The sequence below is a fragment of the Pseudophryne corroboree genome, chromosome 4 (genome assembly GCF_028390025.1).
Source record: "Pseudophryne corroboree isolate aPseCor3 chromosome 4, aPseCor3.hap2, whole genome shotgun sequence".
In the NCBI taxonomy this organism is placed as follows: domain Eukaryota; kingdom Metazoa; phylum Chordata; class Amphibia; order Anura; family Myobatrachidae; genus Pseudophryne; species Pseudophryne corroboree.
The window spans coordinates 204868998-204885569 of NC_086447.1; the positions used below are offsets into that span (position 1 = coordinate 204868998).

The 16572-nt window shown below is 44.0% G+C and overlaps 1 protein-coding gene across 3 annotated transcripts in view; it reads right to left on the minus strand.

The window, feature by feature from the left end:
* Positions 1-15596, minus strand: part of STK25 (serine/threonine kinase 25) — a 29772-nt gene extending 14176 nt beyond the window's left edge. The window contains exons 1-9 of one of the 3 annotated variants that reach the window (XM_063915823.1): positions 14853-15595; positions 14136-14366; positions 13864-13920; positions 13661-13769; positions 4203-4360; positions 3927-4112; positions 3138-3283; positions 2916-3024; positions 1795-1866 (exon numbers count right to left, since the gene is read on the minus strand). In XM_063915823.1, the coding sequence (XP_063771893.1) occupies positions 1795-1866; positions 2916-3024; positions 3138-3283; positions 3927-4112; positions 4203-4360; positions 13661-13769; positions 13864-13920; positions 14136-14366; positions 14853-14882 (1098 nt within the window). In that variant the 5' untranslated portion in view covers positions 14883-15595. Of the gene's footprint in view, positions 1-1794; positions 1867-2915; positions 3025-3137; positions 3284-3926; positions 4113-4202; positions 4361-13660; positions 13770-13863; positions 13921-14135; positions 14367-14852 lie in introns of all 3 variants that reach the window. The other 2 variants (XM_063915824.1, XM_063915825.1) reach the window with 2 other exon arrangements.
* Positions 15597-16572: the final 976 nt, after the last annotated feature.

Below are 16572 nucleotides of genomic sequence, written 5' to 3' on the forward strand. Positions count from 1 at the left end.
AAATCTAACTCTCTCTGCACAGGTTACATCTGCCCTATCTGCAGTGCAACATGGTTTTGCCCAGGTGCACAGTTACTTGCATCACTTCCAAATCGGTCTGTTTTGACCCCGTTTAATTTTTTTTTTTTAAATCAGCGTTCCACATGAACCATAAAAACCTCTGATATACATCTTTTACCAAAGGCAAATATTAGATGAACAGCAAGCTGAGGGTTGTTATATACTAATACTACTACTAATAATAATATCCTTTATTTATATGGCACCACAAGGGATCCGCAGCGCCCAATTTACAGAGTACATAAACAAATAAGCAAAAACAAGACAACAGTGACTTACAATTCAATAAAATATAGGACAAGTACAGGGTATATAAACATAACTACAGCAGCAGATGACATAAGTATCAGGGTGGCAGAAAAATTAAGAGATTTGGTGCTGTCAAAGGGAGTATTGAAACTAAGGGGTCTACTACGCTTGGCCGGCTGTCGGGATCCCAACCACCAAAATGCTAGCCGTGGGACGAGCCCAACAGAGCCCCTTGCGGGCTCGCCACGCTATTTATTCTCCCTCTAGGGGTGTCCGGGACACCCCAAGAGGAAAAATAGTTGTCGGGATCCCAGCGCCGGGATATCGAATGCCACCCGAAAATAAAATAGGCTAAGTAAGAGACGTGAAAGCAGATGAGAGAAGAGGGCCCTGCTCGTGAAAGCTAGAATTCTAAAGGAATGAAAGGTCTATCTGCAGATATGGGGCCTTCAGCTCAGGCTCCAGTACTGACAACTTGTTAAGGAGAACTAATAGGCAAGTAACCACTGTTGCCAATCCCCATCTGCATATTCATATACTTTGCGACAAAGCTAGTGTTTCGGGGACACATCTTTGGACACCTCCTTACAACAGCCAATCGAAAATAGGTAAGCCTTCTCAATTTGCCCATCCTCTTTGTGAACATTAATCAGCTTCTATGGCATCATTCCTCCATTACTGTTAAATATACCATATCTTCAGAGGCAAATTACTGGTTCCTTTGGACATCCAATGTATCTGTTTTTTATGGTGCTGACCAAGAACGACTGTATTCATGTAGGACGTCACTAGGGGATATATTTAACATAGATCAACTTTCATTGATTAAACCTACTAAAACCTATTAAAATCTACCTTTACTAAATAATACTATAGGAATATAGATACACATGTCTAACAAGCTGCGGCACTCAGAGGCTGTACACAATCATTAAAGTGGAAAAAGTGTATTTAGGTCATCACAACAATCCCAACGTTTCCGGGCCGTGACGGTATCACCTTGACAAAGGGGCGCCACGGCCCCGAAACGTTGGGATTGTTGTGATGACCTAAATACACTTTTTCCACTTTAATGACTGTGTACAGCCTCTGAGTGCCGCAGCTTGTTAGACATGTGTGGTATTACTATTTTCCTGATGGCACCGGAGCAATCTTATCATAGCTATATGTGGCTTTTTATTTAGCTTTATTATATAATATTTTATATGAATTTAATTAACTAATGTGGTTGTTTTATAAGTAAATTCAGATACTGTTAACTTTAAAGCTGGGCTCAAGTTATAGCAACATCAGCACCTTATACATTCTCTTCTGGTGCCTTTTCTTTGAAGAAGCCGGCTACTTATTTCTAATCTGCTGTGTTGTCTATAGAAGAACTGCGTAGAACATATTGGACTTTTGTCTAGTAAAGGGTACAGTTTAGTACAATCACTGGGCTGCTTCAGCCTATTACACAGTAAGACTGATAGAAGTATAGGATCTCACCTCCTGGAATACGGGAGTTACCAGCGCCGATAAACAGTGTGATCGTGGCAGTCGTTTTATCACTTCCGCTGGCTTCAGAGTCAAGCACAACACAATGACAATACGTAAGAGATGTCATCTACAAATAGTTTACTTTTAAATAATCTGTTTGAGAGATTTAGCAGTGCAGGCATAATCAGTGCATTATATACATTACAAATATGATATTGGGTGACATTTTTAAGCCTATGCATTGTATCTAATAGGCCATTGCAACAGTCTGGTTTGGAAATAGAGGAGGGAAGTACAGTAATCCGGACTGATGTTCCACTCACACAGGTGACAGTGTGGAATCAATAAACAGGCACCTGCCCCAAGAACACCATGACACCCATGCGAATACTTCTGTAAAGACTTGGGAGCTGAATACATTTTCCCCTTTGAACAGGTCAATATATGTAGTCCTGGCCCTGATAACAGAAGCAAGAACTCCACTGTCCATTAAGCCTTAACACAAAGTTTCTTAAACTCCTCTATTACAGTCCACGTTTGAAGGATAGCCATGCTTGATCCCAGGTGACTTAATTGGTACCTCAGACAATTTGATTTAACCATCTGTACTCAAGCATGGATATCCTTAAAACCTGGACTGTTATGGTGGAGTTTAGAAAACTCTGGCAGGTACTAGTTCCTAAAGAATCCGCACCTGTCAGATAGAAATTGCTAAATACCCTTCCCCCAGTTGCCCATAGGAAACGTAATAGAGGCAACAATTTTGCGGGCGGAACCAATGTTCGGCCTTAGCAATGTCTCTGATTATTGGTCAATGGTTAGGTCCTTGGGATGTCTGCAGCCACTGTATCTAGGATACGTGTATACTTGTTCCTGTACTTAATCATGCAACCTACATGCTCCTATCACACATCAGTATTTTCTGGCTGATCTGAATAAAGCAGGGGGGGAGGGTATTTCTACGCTGTCTCCTGAGCAGTACTGCCCTAGGTAAGTGTCAGTGTGCCTGCAGTATATGGTGAATGCAGCCCTGGCAAATTGTTTGTCTTACACAAATTAAACACATTGATAGCCAATAATATTTAGATTAGATGTAAAGAACAGAAGTGCACGTTCCCCATGATACACACATGTACCTGCTGGTATCCCCACTGCAGTCTGCTCATGGATGAGGGTCTCATGGTTTCTGGAAATGACCAGTGAGGGGTTTGGCTCGGATTTCTCTCATCTTCGTTATCCCTGGCCATCACAAGAACAAGGCAGTGGGGGTTACCAAACGCTCTCAGTCACCTAACAGACCACGCAATCATTCTGACACCGACTGAGAAATGACATATTCTCGCTTTACTCACAGATCAGACTCGTCAGAGCTGGAGTCATCGCGGTGGCCCTGGGACTTCCAGCGCCTGTATCGTTCCACCAGTTCCATAAGGAAGGAGGTTTTCTTGGTGTAACGCAAAATGAAGCGATGTTTGAGCAGCTCCCGGGCCGTGGGCCTCTACATACAGATAATGATTTATTAAAGGCATCAAATGGAATACAAAAATAGATAACAAGATAATCAATGATTTATATATAAAGCATCACATGCATGGTACACCAGTTTCCTAGGATGGTTTAACCTTGTACATGATTGCCCCTAAAAAAATAAAAAAAATTCTAATAAAAAAAAAAAGCATCCGAGTTCGACTGGCATTCCCCTCGGCCGCCGATCTGATCCTATCCCCATATGTTCTACCCTGCTCTAGATCAGTACCCTCAGTAATACACTCACATCTCATTTCCATCAGGTCAGTAAATGCATGAATTGCATTGTTAATAAGGTATTAGATTTAGCCTAATGAAACCCAAACGTCAACAATCACTGAAAAAAAAAAAAAAATTAAAGATAAAATTGGCACAATCCAAAATGTTAGAAATTCTCGACTCTGACCCAAAATGATCGGAATCAGCAAGTCAGGATTTTTAATATGCGTTTTGTCGATCATTCAACAAATCGACGATCATTGGAGTTTGCAAACTGACCAGCCGTCGGGGGAATTAGTGATTCACCTAATATATGGGCTATATTACCCAACAGCAGGAAATAATTAGATTTAATAGAAAAGAAAGAGAGAAAAAAAAAAAAAAGAGACACTTACAGATCGGGGGTCTTTGTTCAGGCAAGCATCCACAAAATCTTTAAATGGTTTGCTGTGATGGCCTTGCAGACATGGAGGGTTGTTTTTGGGAATGAGGAACAAGACTCTCATGGGATGGAGGTCAGAGTATGGAGGCTCACCTTTGGCCAGCTCAATGGCTGTGATGCCCAAGGACCAGATGTCTGCCTAGAGAGCCAGAGAAGAATGAAAACAGTTAATGATAAAAGTGTATTCTGTTTGGCAAAAACTCACATGGGTACACACAGGGCTTCCAACCTTAAAATCATAGGCGGACTGCTTGATGACTTCTGGTGCCATCCAGAATGGGGTGCCCACAAACGTGTTTCTCTTGATCTGAGTATCGGTCAGCTGACCTGCTACCCCAAAATCAGCTAGCTTCACGTCTCCTTGCTCTGACAGCAATACATTTGCAGCTAAGAACACAAAGAGGTGGCTATAAATGCAGTGACATTATGATAGAAACTAAAATCCCATACAATACAAACTACTGTAATTAAGTATGGTAAGAACTATTTTTGAAGGCCTAAAAGGAACATTTACAAACTTTAAGTGATCATTAAACCCCAAATAGAAATATTCAGATATGAGCCAAGGTACAATACATTTCTCAGCATTACTCGGACATTCTACTGCAGCTTTGTTAAAAAGTAAAGTGTTATTCACTCTCCTGGCTTCCAGTGGTTCTTGGTTATTAAAGATTACATGCTCTTTCAGCCTAACGTATGTTATACAAATCTAACAACATTGTACCCTGCAATGCTACCACAAAAATGACCAGACAGCAGACAAGAATAACCAGTAACAGAGAGAGGAGGAGACAAGTGGCAGATCAGAGTAATCACAGATAGCCTTATTATTAGTCAGTCCACTCTCTCATCAATGAGAATACAAGCCTTACACCTTGGCTATAATGGCAGCCAATGAGATGTCAAACAACAAAAACAACAGTTTAAATGATGTCAAAGTCGAAAAATATCATGATGCATATGCCTTGTACTAACCCCATGCACATGCCCGCTGCGCGCGCACTCGCTCTGTCGTGTGTGCGCATATTCGCACTTTGCGTAATGGAGCTTCTACGGCCGTGCGCCTTGGCGCGTGGTATGCGCATTTACGGTCGGGTTTGTGAACGTGTAGCGGGCGACTCGATCGTAGCATATTTAACCCATATGGTGTGTTTTGTAGTAAATATTCCCCTAGACAATGTCAGCGAGTATGTTTAGTTTAAACGGTTCCTGGACAGAGAGATTCCTCTTTGCATGATAGGAAGGGTCAGATAAAGGTTGAAAGGTGGTGTCTAGTATCCAGCTGTAGGGTATTTTAAGGGTAACATTTCGGTGTTGGTTAGGAAAGGATCGCTCGCTCCTGCGTATAGTTATGTGCAAAAGTAGTTTATGAACATATATTGTATTTGCTGTAAATTACACATGCGGCTGGAATCCTGAGGATACCTCCCACCAGAGCAGTTGGAGAAAGACACAGCCCACCTGTTCAAATCCACCTATGACCTTTGCTATAATGTGGAGACACATTCTTGTGTCCAATGAACAATGAGATTATAGGGACCATTGTATTGTTAATGTATGTTGTGTATATAAAGACCACCATTGCCTGGCCAGTCACTCACTCTCTCTGAAGGCTTTCTCTCTGAATGCCGAGGGCTGGATCCAGGAAGCGCTTGCGAATCATCCCCACGTATGTATATTTCTCTGTAGCCATTTTGTTATCCATTTTGTTTGCCATTTGTTCTCATTGTCTTCTCATTCTGTTCGCTCTTGTTTGCGGTTGTTCGCTATTGTTCATGTATATTCTGTTTAGATTTCCCTGTTAGTTTGTAGTGTATAACTTGTATTGTGTTTCCCCTTTTTCTCTAAACAATCCACGGCAGTGTTAGAACTGCTGCGGTTTTAAATCCAAACCAGGTCTTGTGTTTTCACTGTTTACTGCAAAGGGCTTTTCTTAGCGTCTCAATCGCTCAAACAGCATACACATTGTTAAGGTTTTTAAGCGTTACATCATTGTAGTATTTGACTACAAGGGTTTAGAGTATAAGCATATTCATACTGTGTTTTATTAATAAGGTTTACTGTGTATCATTCTGTGAGCGTCTGCGCCGCTCGTGTCTCTCTCACGGCGCAGCGTCCGCTACGCCAATAGCGTAGCAGTACGGTACTCGGTACGCCTAATGCGTGCTTGATACGAAGCGTGAATCCGTGAGCGTGCGTGTCGCTCGTGCGTCGCGCCCACGGCCTAGCGTCTGCTACACTAAGTGCGTACCCCTATGGTACTCAGTGCGCCAATAGCATACTTAGTCCGTAATAGTATATAGCTTATGTTTAAAGGTAATATTTGACATTATCAATGACTTGAGGTGCAGCGACCACACCCGACTCATATCATGACTCTGACATGGATTCATTATCCTGAGTTGTATTTACTTACAAAGCAATATATTACTTGGCAAGACCATCAAATGGACTTGTATGAAAAGAAGGTTACTATTAATGTGGTGCTTTATTTTACTTTTTTTTATTAAACATACTTTTACCTATATATACATATACACACTTCCTAATTCTATTGTATTTTGTTTTGCTTTCTTCCACAATCAAACATTTGGAAACCCCTTCTAGATATTTAGGGGTATATGCAATTGCGGTCGAATTCGCGGCAATTTTCGCCGTTTTTTAATTCGACAGGTGAATCCCGGAAGGTGGCTTCCGGAATTCACCATATTCAATGAAAAACGGATTCGCCAGAGTCGCGGGCGAAAATCGGCCGATTTGGCGGATTTTGCCGCGATTTTAAAAAACGGTAAAAAAATGTGAAAAACCCGGAAAAAAAATGGCGTGGGGTCCCCCCTCCAAAGCATAACCAGCCTCGGGCTCATCGAGCTGGTCCTGGTTCTAAAAATGCAGGGGAAAAATTGGCCAGGGATCCCCCGTATTTTTAAAACCAGCACCGGGCTCTGCGCCTGGTGCTGGTGCCAAAAATACGGGGGACAAAAAGAGTAGGGGTCCCCCGTATTTTTAACACCAGCATCGGGCTCCACTAGCTGGACAGATAATGCCACAGCCGGGGGTCACTTTTATGCCGTGCCCTGCGGCCGTGGCATTAAATATCCAACTAGTCACCCCTGGCCGGGGTACCCTGGGGGAGTGGGGACCCCTTCAATCAAGGGGTCCCCCCCCCCCAGCCACCCAAGGGCCAGGGGTGAAGCCCGAGGCTGTCCCCCCCCCATCCAATGGGCTGCGGATGGGGGGGCTGATAGCCTTTTGTGATAATAAAAAGATATTGTTTTTTCCAGCAGTACTACAAGTCCCAGCAAGCCTCCCCCGCAAGCTGGTACTTGGAGAACCACAAGTACCAGCATGCGGGAGAAAAACGGGTCCGCTGGTACCTGTAGTACTACTGGGAAAAAAATACCCAAATAAAAACAGGACACACACACCTTGATAGTAAAACTTTATTACACACTACCGACACGCACATACTTACCTATGTTGACACGCCGACTGCCACGGTCTCCGACGATCCGAGGGTACCTGTGAAAAAATTATACTCACCTTCCAGCGTCCAGAGATAAATCCACGTCCAGAGAGTAAAATCCACGTACTTGTTTAAAAAAAAAAAACACGCAAAAACCCGCTCCATACCGGACTAGAAAGGGGTCCAATGCTTTCACATCAGACCCCTTTCTCCCGAATGCCGGTACATCACGTGACTCCTGTCACTGACGTCCCTTCAGCCAATCAGGAAGCGCTACTTCCGTGGCGCTCACCTGATTGGCTGTGCGCTGTCTGTACTGTGACAGCACATCGCAAAGCCGCTCCATTACTTTCAATGGTGGGAACTTTGCGGGTAGCGGTGGGGTCACCCGCCGGTCAGCCGCTGACCGGCGGGTGACCTTACCGCTAGCCGCTAAGTTCCCACCATTGAAAGTAATGGAGCGGCTTTGCGATGTGCTGTCACAGTACAGACAGCGCACAGCCAATCAGGTGAGCGCAACGAAGTTGCGCTTCCTGATTGGCTTAGAGACCTTTCTGTGACAGCTGTCACTGACAGGTCTCATTCGTGGAAAGGTGTCCCATGTGTCAGCATGGGACCCCTTTCAGTCCGGCATGGAGCGGGTGTTCGGTTTGTTTTTTTGCCAAGTACGTGGATTTATCTCTGGACCATGGCTGAGGTGAGTATATTGATCTTTTATTTTCAGGTATCCGTGGATTCTACATGGAGAAGAGGACCGATGTCGGCGTGTGAACATAGGTAAGTATGTGTGTGTCGACGTATGAAATAAAGTTTTACTGTCGACGGTGTGTGTGTCCTGTTTTTATTTGGGTATTTTTTTCCCAGTAGTACTACAGGTACCAGCGGGCCCGTTTTTCTCCCGCATGCTGGTACTTGTGGTTCTCCAAGTACCAGCTTGCGGGGGAGGCTTGCTGGGACTTGTAGTACTACTGGAAAAAACAATATCTTTTTATTATCACAAAAGGCTATCAGCCCCCCCATCCGCAGCCCATTGGATGGGGGGGGACAGCCTCGGGCTTCACCCCTGGCCCTTGGGTGGCTGGGGGGGGGGGGACCCCTTGATTGAAGGGGTCCCCACTCCCCCAGGGTACCCCGGCCAGGGGTGACTAGTTGGATATTTAATGCCACGGCCGCAGGGCACGGCATAAAAGTGACCCCCGGCTGTGGCATTATCTGTCCAGCTAGTGGAGCCCGATGCTGGTGTTAAAAATACGGGGGACCCCTACTCTTTTTGTCCCCCGTATTTTTGGCACCAGCACCAGGCGCAGAGCCCGGTGCTGGTTTTAAAAATACGGGGGATCCCCTGTCAATTTTTCCCCCGCATTTTTAGAACCAGGACCAGCTCGAAGAGCCCGAGGCTGGTTATGCTTTGGAGGGGGGACCCCACGCCATTTTTTTTTATGATTTCACCGTTCCAGCATTAAAAAAAAAAAAAAAAAAAATTTTAAAAAATATATAAATAATATTTGTGCCTCCAAAAAAAAAAAAAAAAAAAAAGTACCTAATCCCTTCTAATATAAATAGATCTGCTATTCCCCCCCAAAAAAAAACACAAAAAAAAACATGTTTAAATTTTTTTTATTTGTTTTCACCCTCCAAAGTGTGGCGGATTGAAAATGACGAATTTGCTGTCTAAAAGCACTGCTGTCGAATTTCCAAACTTGAATTGAATATGCTTTGGTCGAATTGCAGCACTTGTATCATTGCAGAAAAGTCGAATTTGCAAAAAGTCGAATTTCAAAAAGTCGAATTTTGAAAGTCCGTTTTTTGGTCGGAAAGCACTGAATTGCATAGGCGATTTTTTTTTTTGGTCGAAAATGACCCGAAATTCGACAATTTCGGGAATTCAACCGCAATTGCATATACCCCTTAGCGTTTTCCCCTGACTGTGAACGCTCCAGTTATTTCATGTATATTATACAGCTCTTTGAATTCCATGTTTTCCGTTGCTATTTACAGAAACAGTGGTAGTGGTTTCATAAGTTTCATCTACCATAAACACAGGTAAAGAAATTATATACTGCAGTAAGCTTGGAAAACAATAGAGACAACTCAATTTTTCATACGTTCTAATGCTGCTTCTTTAGGGGAAAGCAAAACCAATCCCACAGTGTGAGAGCTGACACAGGGGAAAAAAAAAAATTCTTCCCAAACCTGGAAATGATTACTTTCTTCAGCTCAATCACTCACATAATATCATCTGCTACTAGTTAGATCTACAATTAACTAATCCACTTTTAGAAATGGTTAATCTGCCAGCATTATGGACCTGATTCTGAGGTGGGAACACAGCAAAAAAGAGCAAGTCATACCCCTTTCAGACCGCCAGCTATGAACACGGGTTATTGGCACATGATGGGGAAGAATATCCCCACTTGGCCTTACGCTGTAATCTCAAGAGCTGCTGTCATGTGGTGCAGGGAGAGAGGGAGATGGTTGAGGTCCACCTAGCTCATCCCTCCTCCCAGCAGCAGCAGGCATGGGAACTAAGGTCAGAGTGGAAGACCTGCATGTTCGGAAAAACTATAGCCTCCCCTGGCTCTACGGTCACGCAACAACTGATGAGGAACTGCTTATCTCTCACTGTCACCAATGGGCTGCAGTGACGATGCCTCTACTCATTCATGGCTCAGACTCCACCCCCTATGCTCCATGAAGCCCCGTCCCTTTCTCTCCTCTACCCTATGTCTCTGCTTACCCTACCCTAGTCTCCACCCCTTCCTCTCCTTACCATGTCTGTGACTAGTTTGTCATTCCTTCTTCCCAAGCACCAGCTCCACAGTCTGCAGCGACCAGGTAGCCTACTTCCTGGTGAGGTAAGTATATGTGGAGGTATAGGGGGATGTATTAATCATGTTATCTGTGGGGGTTATGTTAAGAGGATGGGGTTGTAGTAACATTATGGGGGGTATATTGGTATCAGGGTGGGGGTGTATTAATATTATGGGGGTATATTACTGCTATCTGGGTGGTGGGGTGGGGGTCTATTATGGGGGTATATTACTGCTATCTGGGTGGTGGGGTGGGGGTATATTACTGCTATCTGGGTGGTGGGGTGGGGGCTTATTAATATTATGGGGGTATACTACTGCTATCTGGGTGGTGGGGCGGGGGCTTATTAATATTATGGGGGTATATTACTGCTATCTGGGTGGTGGGGTGGGGGCTTAATAATATTATGGGGGTATATTACTGCTATCTGGGTGGTGGGGTGGGGGCGTATTAGTATTATGGGGGTATATTACTGCTATCTGGGTGGTGGGGTGGGGGCTTATTAATATTATGGGGGTATATTACTGCTATCTGGGTGGTGGGGTGGGGGCGTATTAGTATTATGGGGGTATATTACTGCTATCTGGGTGGTGGGGTGGGGGCTTATTAATATTATGGGGGTATATTACTGCTATCTGGGTGGTGGGGTGGGGGCGTATTAATACTGGGCCTGATTTAGAGGTGGGTGGATCTGCAATAGCTGCAGCAGCTTGGCCATCGACCAAACATCAGTCGCACCATGAGACGTTAAAGCATCCCTGTGGTGCTCAGAATGTCCACTGTATCATAGCTGCGAGTGCCAGTGGAACTGCATCTTTTGATGCAGTCCCTGACATTGACACGCCTACCGCCATTAGACTTCCTCCAATCACCTCCCAGGAATGCCTGTCGAAACTGCATGGTTCTCCATGCAATGCGATATGTGTCTCCTGGTGGTAACGATTGGGACACATTATATTGGCTCCACTTGACTTGCTAGGATTCATACATACATAGGATTCTGTACTTTTACATGTCTGCAGATCTGAAGGCTCGGACTTAAAAAAAAAAAAAAAAAAAACACAAGTGTGCAGAAGACGGGATCAGTGGAGTGGAGCAGATACCTTCAGCGGTAATTAGCTGAGACATGCACCCACCCACACATTTTAGATTATAAAACACACACACATAATTGCAAGGGGTCCGGCACTCTATTTTTGCGGCGCATTGACCCTTTATAATCTATGGGAGGTAGGGCGCAAATTTATAGTTTGCAGGGGGGCGCCGAACACACCCTAGCACCGGCCCCGGTTGTCCCCTTAAATATCTGCATATACACAACCAAAAGTGTTTTGTAAATAAACCCTTACATCTCTCTGCACATTATACATCTGCCCCACCTGCACTGCAGCATGGTTTTACCTAGGTGCACTGTTGCAAACTGTTCTTTGATTTACTCCCACCTCAGAATCGGGCCCTTAGGGGCAAGCAACAGATGACGCCTTGTCCTGTCCCTGGTCCTTGGTCCAAACAGTCTTGAAAACAAAGCACTGTTCTTGTTTCTATGTGTTTATACATATTTATCACCTATTTTTCCTCAAAAGATAACTTTTTATATTGCTATTGTTAATAAGGCTGGCTGCATATCTGCATCAGATACCGGAGATAGAATTATGTGGGGCTGCGATGTGCCAGTATGCAGCAAGCTAAGGAAAGCAAAACTTTGTGGAGCGATCGGCAACAAAGCTCCGCAGAGCTTCCAGAGAAGGATCTGAAGTACAGCCTCCTGCTGACTGCACATGCACAGGCCAACTGCAGCGCCTGACCAGTAGGGCGTCCAGGTCATAATCCCCAAAGTCAGGACTACACCGGGAAAGCTCTACATCGGAGGAGCTGTCCTGAGAGAAATGTACTCACGCATACCAGCATTATTAAAATCCGGTATGTCTGCAATAGGTGGAGGGATGTATTACATAGTATATGCAATACTTTATACATCCCACTGCTAATTGGTTCGCTGGGGGCTATCCTATTGGCCCCGTTAACCAGCGCTTATCCCCCAGATGTCGGCCCTTTTCGGGAATTGAGACAGACAAAGCCAAGTCCAAGATAAGTGACTATTTTGTACGCAAAAAGTGCCGCAAAAATACATAGGTCTGTGGCTTTTCGCGGGACCTATGTATTTTTGCACGAAAAATGCGCACTTACATACAAGGATAGGGTGAAAAAACAACAACAACATGAAAACACATTTTTTTGGCCCACAAGACTATGACAGCTAATTGGATACAGCCCACAGTGTACAAGGGACACTAGATTATACCAATTCCTTTATAACAAAAGTCAAAGATGAACCTTAACGATACATGGCGCGGTCACTCATTTCAGAACTCTTTCTTTTGCCATTTTGACTTAATTGCACACAGAAGTACATGAATACTAGCCCCCAGTAGTCAATGTACATATTTAAAGAAAACACTTGGCGTGACTAAGGTGCAAAGTCCATGGAACGCCTAATGGGGGTAGTTGGTGAAATTTGAGCAAAGACATATGTGGACACATCTGTATATCATATCTACTGCACCAGTATAATCGCCCCCTCAGAGTAACTAATCAGTATTTGATAGGCATGACCGAGCCTTCATGAAACCATGCGAAGAGTGTTATCAAATTACTGTCTACTATGTATCTCACAGTCGCATCCGCACAATCTCTTTTTATAAGTTTCTCACAACGGAAGTCAGGATAACAGGATATTAGTTGCTGGTTCCAATTTTGATCCCTTTTTTTTTTTTTTTTTTTTTTTTTAAGACGTTTATTGTCAGGCACATCAGAAATAGTGGTCCATCGCTTACTAGTGAGTACTGGAAGTTCCGTACCCCTTCGAGACAGTTACTCATTTTCCAATAACAAGTTTATGGCTGCAGAAGTTTTAAGGACATTTCAGAAAATTGGTGTATCACCAACAGTGCAAAATGATATGCTGAAATACATAGCAACCAGTTTCTAATCACCATTTTGATGTGTAGTTCAGAATGTGAAACATCTCACTGGTTGCTGCATTTCGTGCATCAATTCCAGTAAAAAGATGCATAAGTGAGTCTAGACATGAGTCTAGAATTCTCATCCATTCCGCTTCAAACATTGAGGATCTATTCCCCCCCCCCCCCCATTGCAAACAGTAAGTGCCAGGGACACTGCAGAGAAGCAGGAGGGCAGCTGCTGGGTGCACCCTTAATATGTGCCCTGCAGCTTTCCTTGCAGGGAGATGCCTCTCCACACAACCCGCACTGTAAAACAGCCGTGCTACTCCTTTGGCGTTGCAGGCTGGGCAGGGGCACACCCTGCATTACGGCACTGGAAAATAAAACAGTAGAAACAGCAATATAGATAAAGATGAGCAATAACAGCAGATTGCTGTAGCAGTGTCCCACCTTTGATGTCTCGATGGATCTTTCGTTCAGAGTGTAAATAATCCAGGCCCTTAAGGATTTCCCGTAACATTGTGGCAATATAGGACTCTTCCAGCGGGCCGGGTTTCAACTGCAGCATGAAAAAGTACAGGGATGAAGAAATGATGGCGTAACAGCTATGAACACATACAAAATACATTTTTATAGTCTTTAAACGTTCTTACCAAGTCTAGTGCCGATCCCCCACCCAAATACTCCATAATGATCCAAAGCTTTGACCCCTAGGTAGAAAAAGATGAATATTAAAACAAAATGCATAAAGAAATAGTTTAGTGCATCCCGGAATGTTCAAAAGCCATAATTTGACAGAGACCATCGGTCAAACCTACCAGTGTAATAGGACCGGATGTGTTTGGCATCTCAGTGGTCAGGATGCAAACCCAATAGGAGAGTCCTACAGTAACACACAGCTAAGTTAGTTTGTTTAACACATTACCTTGAGGTAGGAGCCATAATAACGAGTAATATAAGGACTGTCACATTGGCTCAAAACTGTGATTTCTTGCTGAATGTCTTCAATCTCATCTTCTGCCTCCTCCAGGTCTATGATCTTGATGGCCACCACTTCTTTGCTGCTGTTCTCTATCCCTTTATACACCTCTCCAAACGAGCCCTTCCCAATGCGTTCCAGCTTGGTGAAGAGGCGCTCTGGATCCATCCTGGATCCCTACAGAAAAAAAAAGAATGACTAGAAACTGAGCAAGCACAATTGTTCAATGAATGGTTCAGCCAGTGTGAAAGGACAATTACAACAACCACAAATATCTCAAGCCCAGAGGTGCGGCTTGACAAAGACTGGCATTTTTCTTTAAATTCCGTAGCGAAGCACGGGTATTCAGCTAGTGTATGTATGTATGTATATATATATATATATATATATATATATATATATATATTTATTTATTTATTTATTTATATATTAGATGATCTACATTTAAGTTACAATACACAGGCAATAAAAGCGTGAATTCCATGGATTGCTTATACTACCCACCAATGTACCTGGCAAGGAAGCCGTATTGAGCGCACTACAAGGGTTACCGTAGAGGTTGAGTAAATGAAATGGGAGATATGATGCATCGAATAAACATTGTATTGGGGGGAAATGCTAAGGATTATTACCATAACGCACATATATTCTGTTCATACTGACCTGTGCTGGGAAATCTCGGATATGGGCCATTCTGAAGTCAGTTTTCCTCCGCTCAGCGAAAAATCAGCCAGACGTTACGTGCGTAAATGCTTCTGTGGGTCCAGCTCCACAACTCACCCCATATTGCTACCCTTACATGTCCCTATTTTATAATGAACCTGAAAAATATGTCTGCCCAGCACCAGAATGTAAGACACATACACATATAGCAGCAGGCGGTCTCTTCAGTGTGTGCTTATAAAGTGCTGCTGTACTTAACTGTAGCAGCGGGATTCTGTGTCAGCAGCAGCAGCCAAGTAACCTTACATACAGACCTATGCCCTATGGGAAGGAGCTATGCAATGTCCAGCAGTAATCATCCACCATGAGGCATATGTACATTATTAGTGTGGAAATAAATGCTGCATTGCTGCACAGCTAGGACTGAGAGACCATATTCCCATCACAATCCCTGAGCCTTAATGCAGAATGCTGATGTCTCCCCCTGTAACACATCTGCTGACCCAGAGGATGGTTCATGCTACATCCTCCCAAACCTGCAGCATGTGGAGCCCGCAGCCTGCCCCAATGCCAGGCTATGGCAGCTGCGCCACCATGCTACTGCTGCGAATTGCCTACAAGCCTGTTGCAGGGCATGAGGTGATCTTCGCACGGGGCCTGCTGTCCCTGTCTCCCCTATGTACAGACCCCCACCCTAGTTTCACACACAGTGACGTCACCCGCGCAAGGTAACCTGGGACTTGTATTCCCATGTACTATGGGCCGCCGCTTATCACAAGCGCTCAGAAAACTACATCTCCCAGAGGCAGCCACAGTGACCGGAGCTCAAGTGGATTCTGGGAGTTGTAGTACGAGAGGTAGAGGGTGGACATCCCGGTCATGTGATCAGAGGTGGCTTAGTGCTTGCACCGGGGAATGTGTGGGATGTGGCTCTTTGTTTTTAAATCATGTGATGAGGGTGAGATATGTATACTGTATGTGCACATTACAGAATACACTACGGGAGGCACGTTTACACGCACATATAGAAATGGTCTCTCCTATTATAGCTGGGAGAGGGATGTATCATCTTCTTACAGAGAATGTTGCCCATAGCAACCAGTTTATAGTCATTATTTACCTCCTAGTACGTTCTGTGAAATGATAGCTAAAATCTGATTTTGTTGCTATGGGCAACACCTGTCCTCTGATACATCAGACTGAAGGTACCCATACCCTAGTGCGATTTTGCCCGATTTCGTCTGATTCCGACGTTTCAGGCCGATAAATTGGATGAAAACTGGCAAATCGCATGTGTTTTACCTCCGATCAGTTGCTCGGTCCCGTGAGCATCGGATCGGAGCCGAAGATTGCAAAAGGACCGCATATGAGATCCTGCTGCCCGGGAAGCTGCCGGGCGGTTCAAGGGAAATCTTCTGCGACTTCTCCCTCGTAGAAGATGCATAAGTGTATGGCCACCTTAAGGCTTACAAAAAAATCCTGAATGAACTGCCTTAGGTATATATATTTTAATTGTTTTTTTTTTTTGTATTTTAGTGATTTGTTGTTTTTTTATTCTTTTTTTCAGATAGTCAAGTTGCTGGCCTCAAGCACTTCTTTTTTTCCGAAAGGTATGGAAGCAGAAACTGATCTGCTTATGTGACACTCTCTAGGCAAAGCCCATTCATTTCAACCAGATTTTCTATTTTGTAACTTTTTCCTTGAAGATAAAAATGCCTCA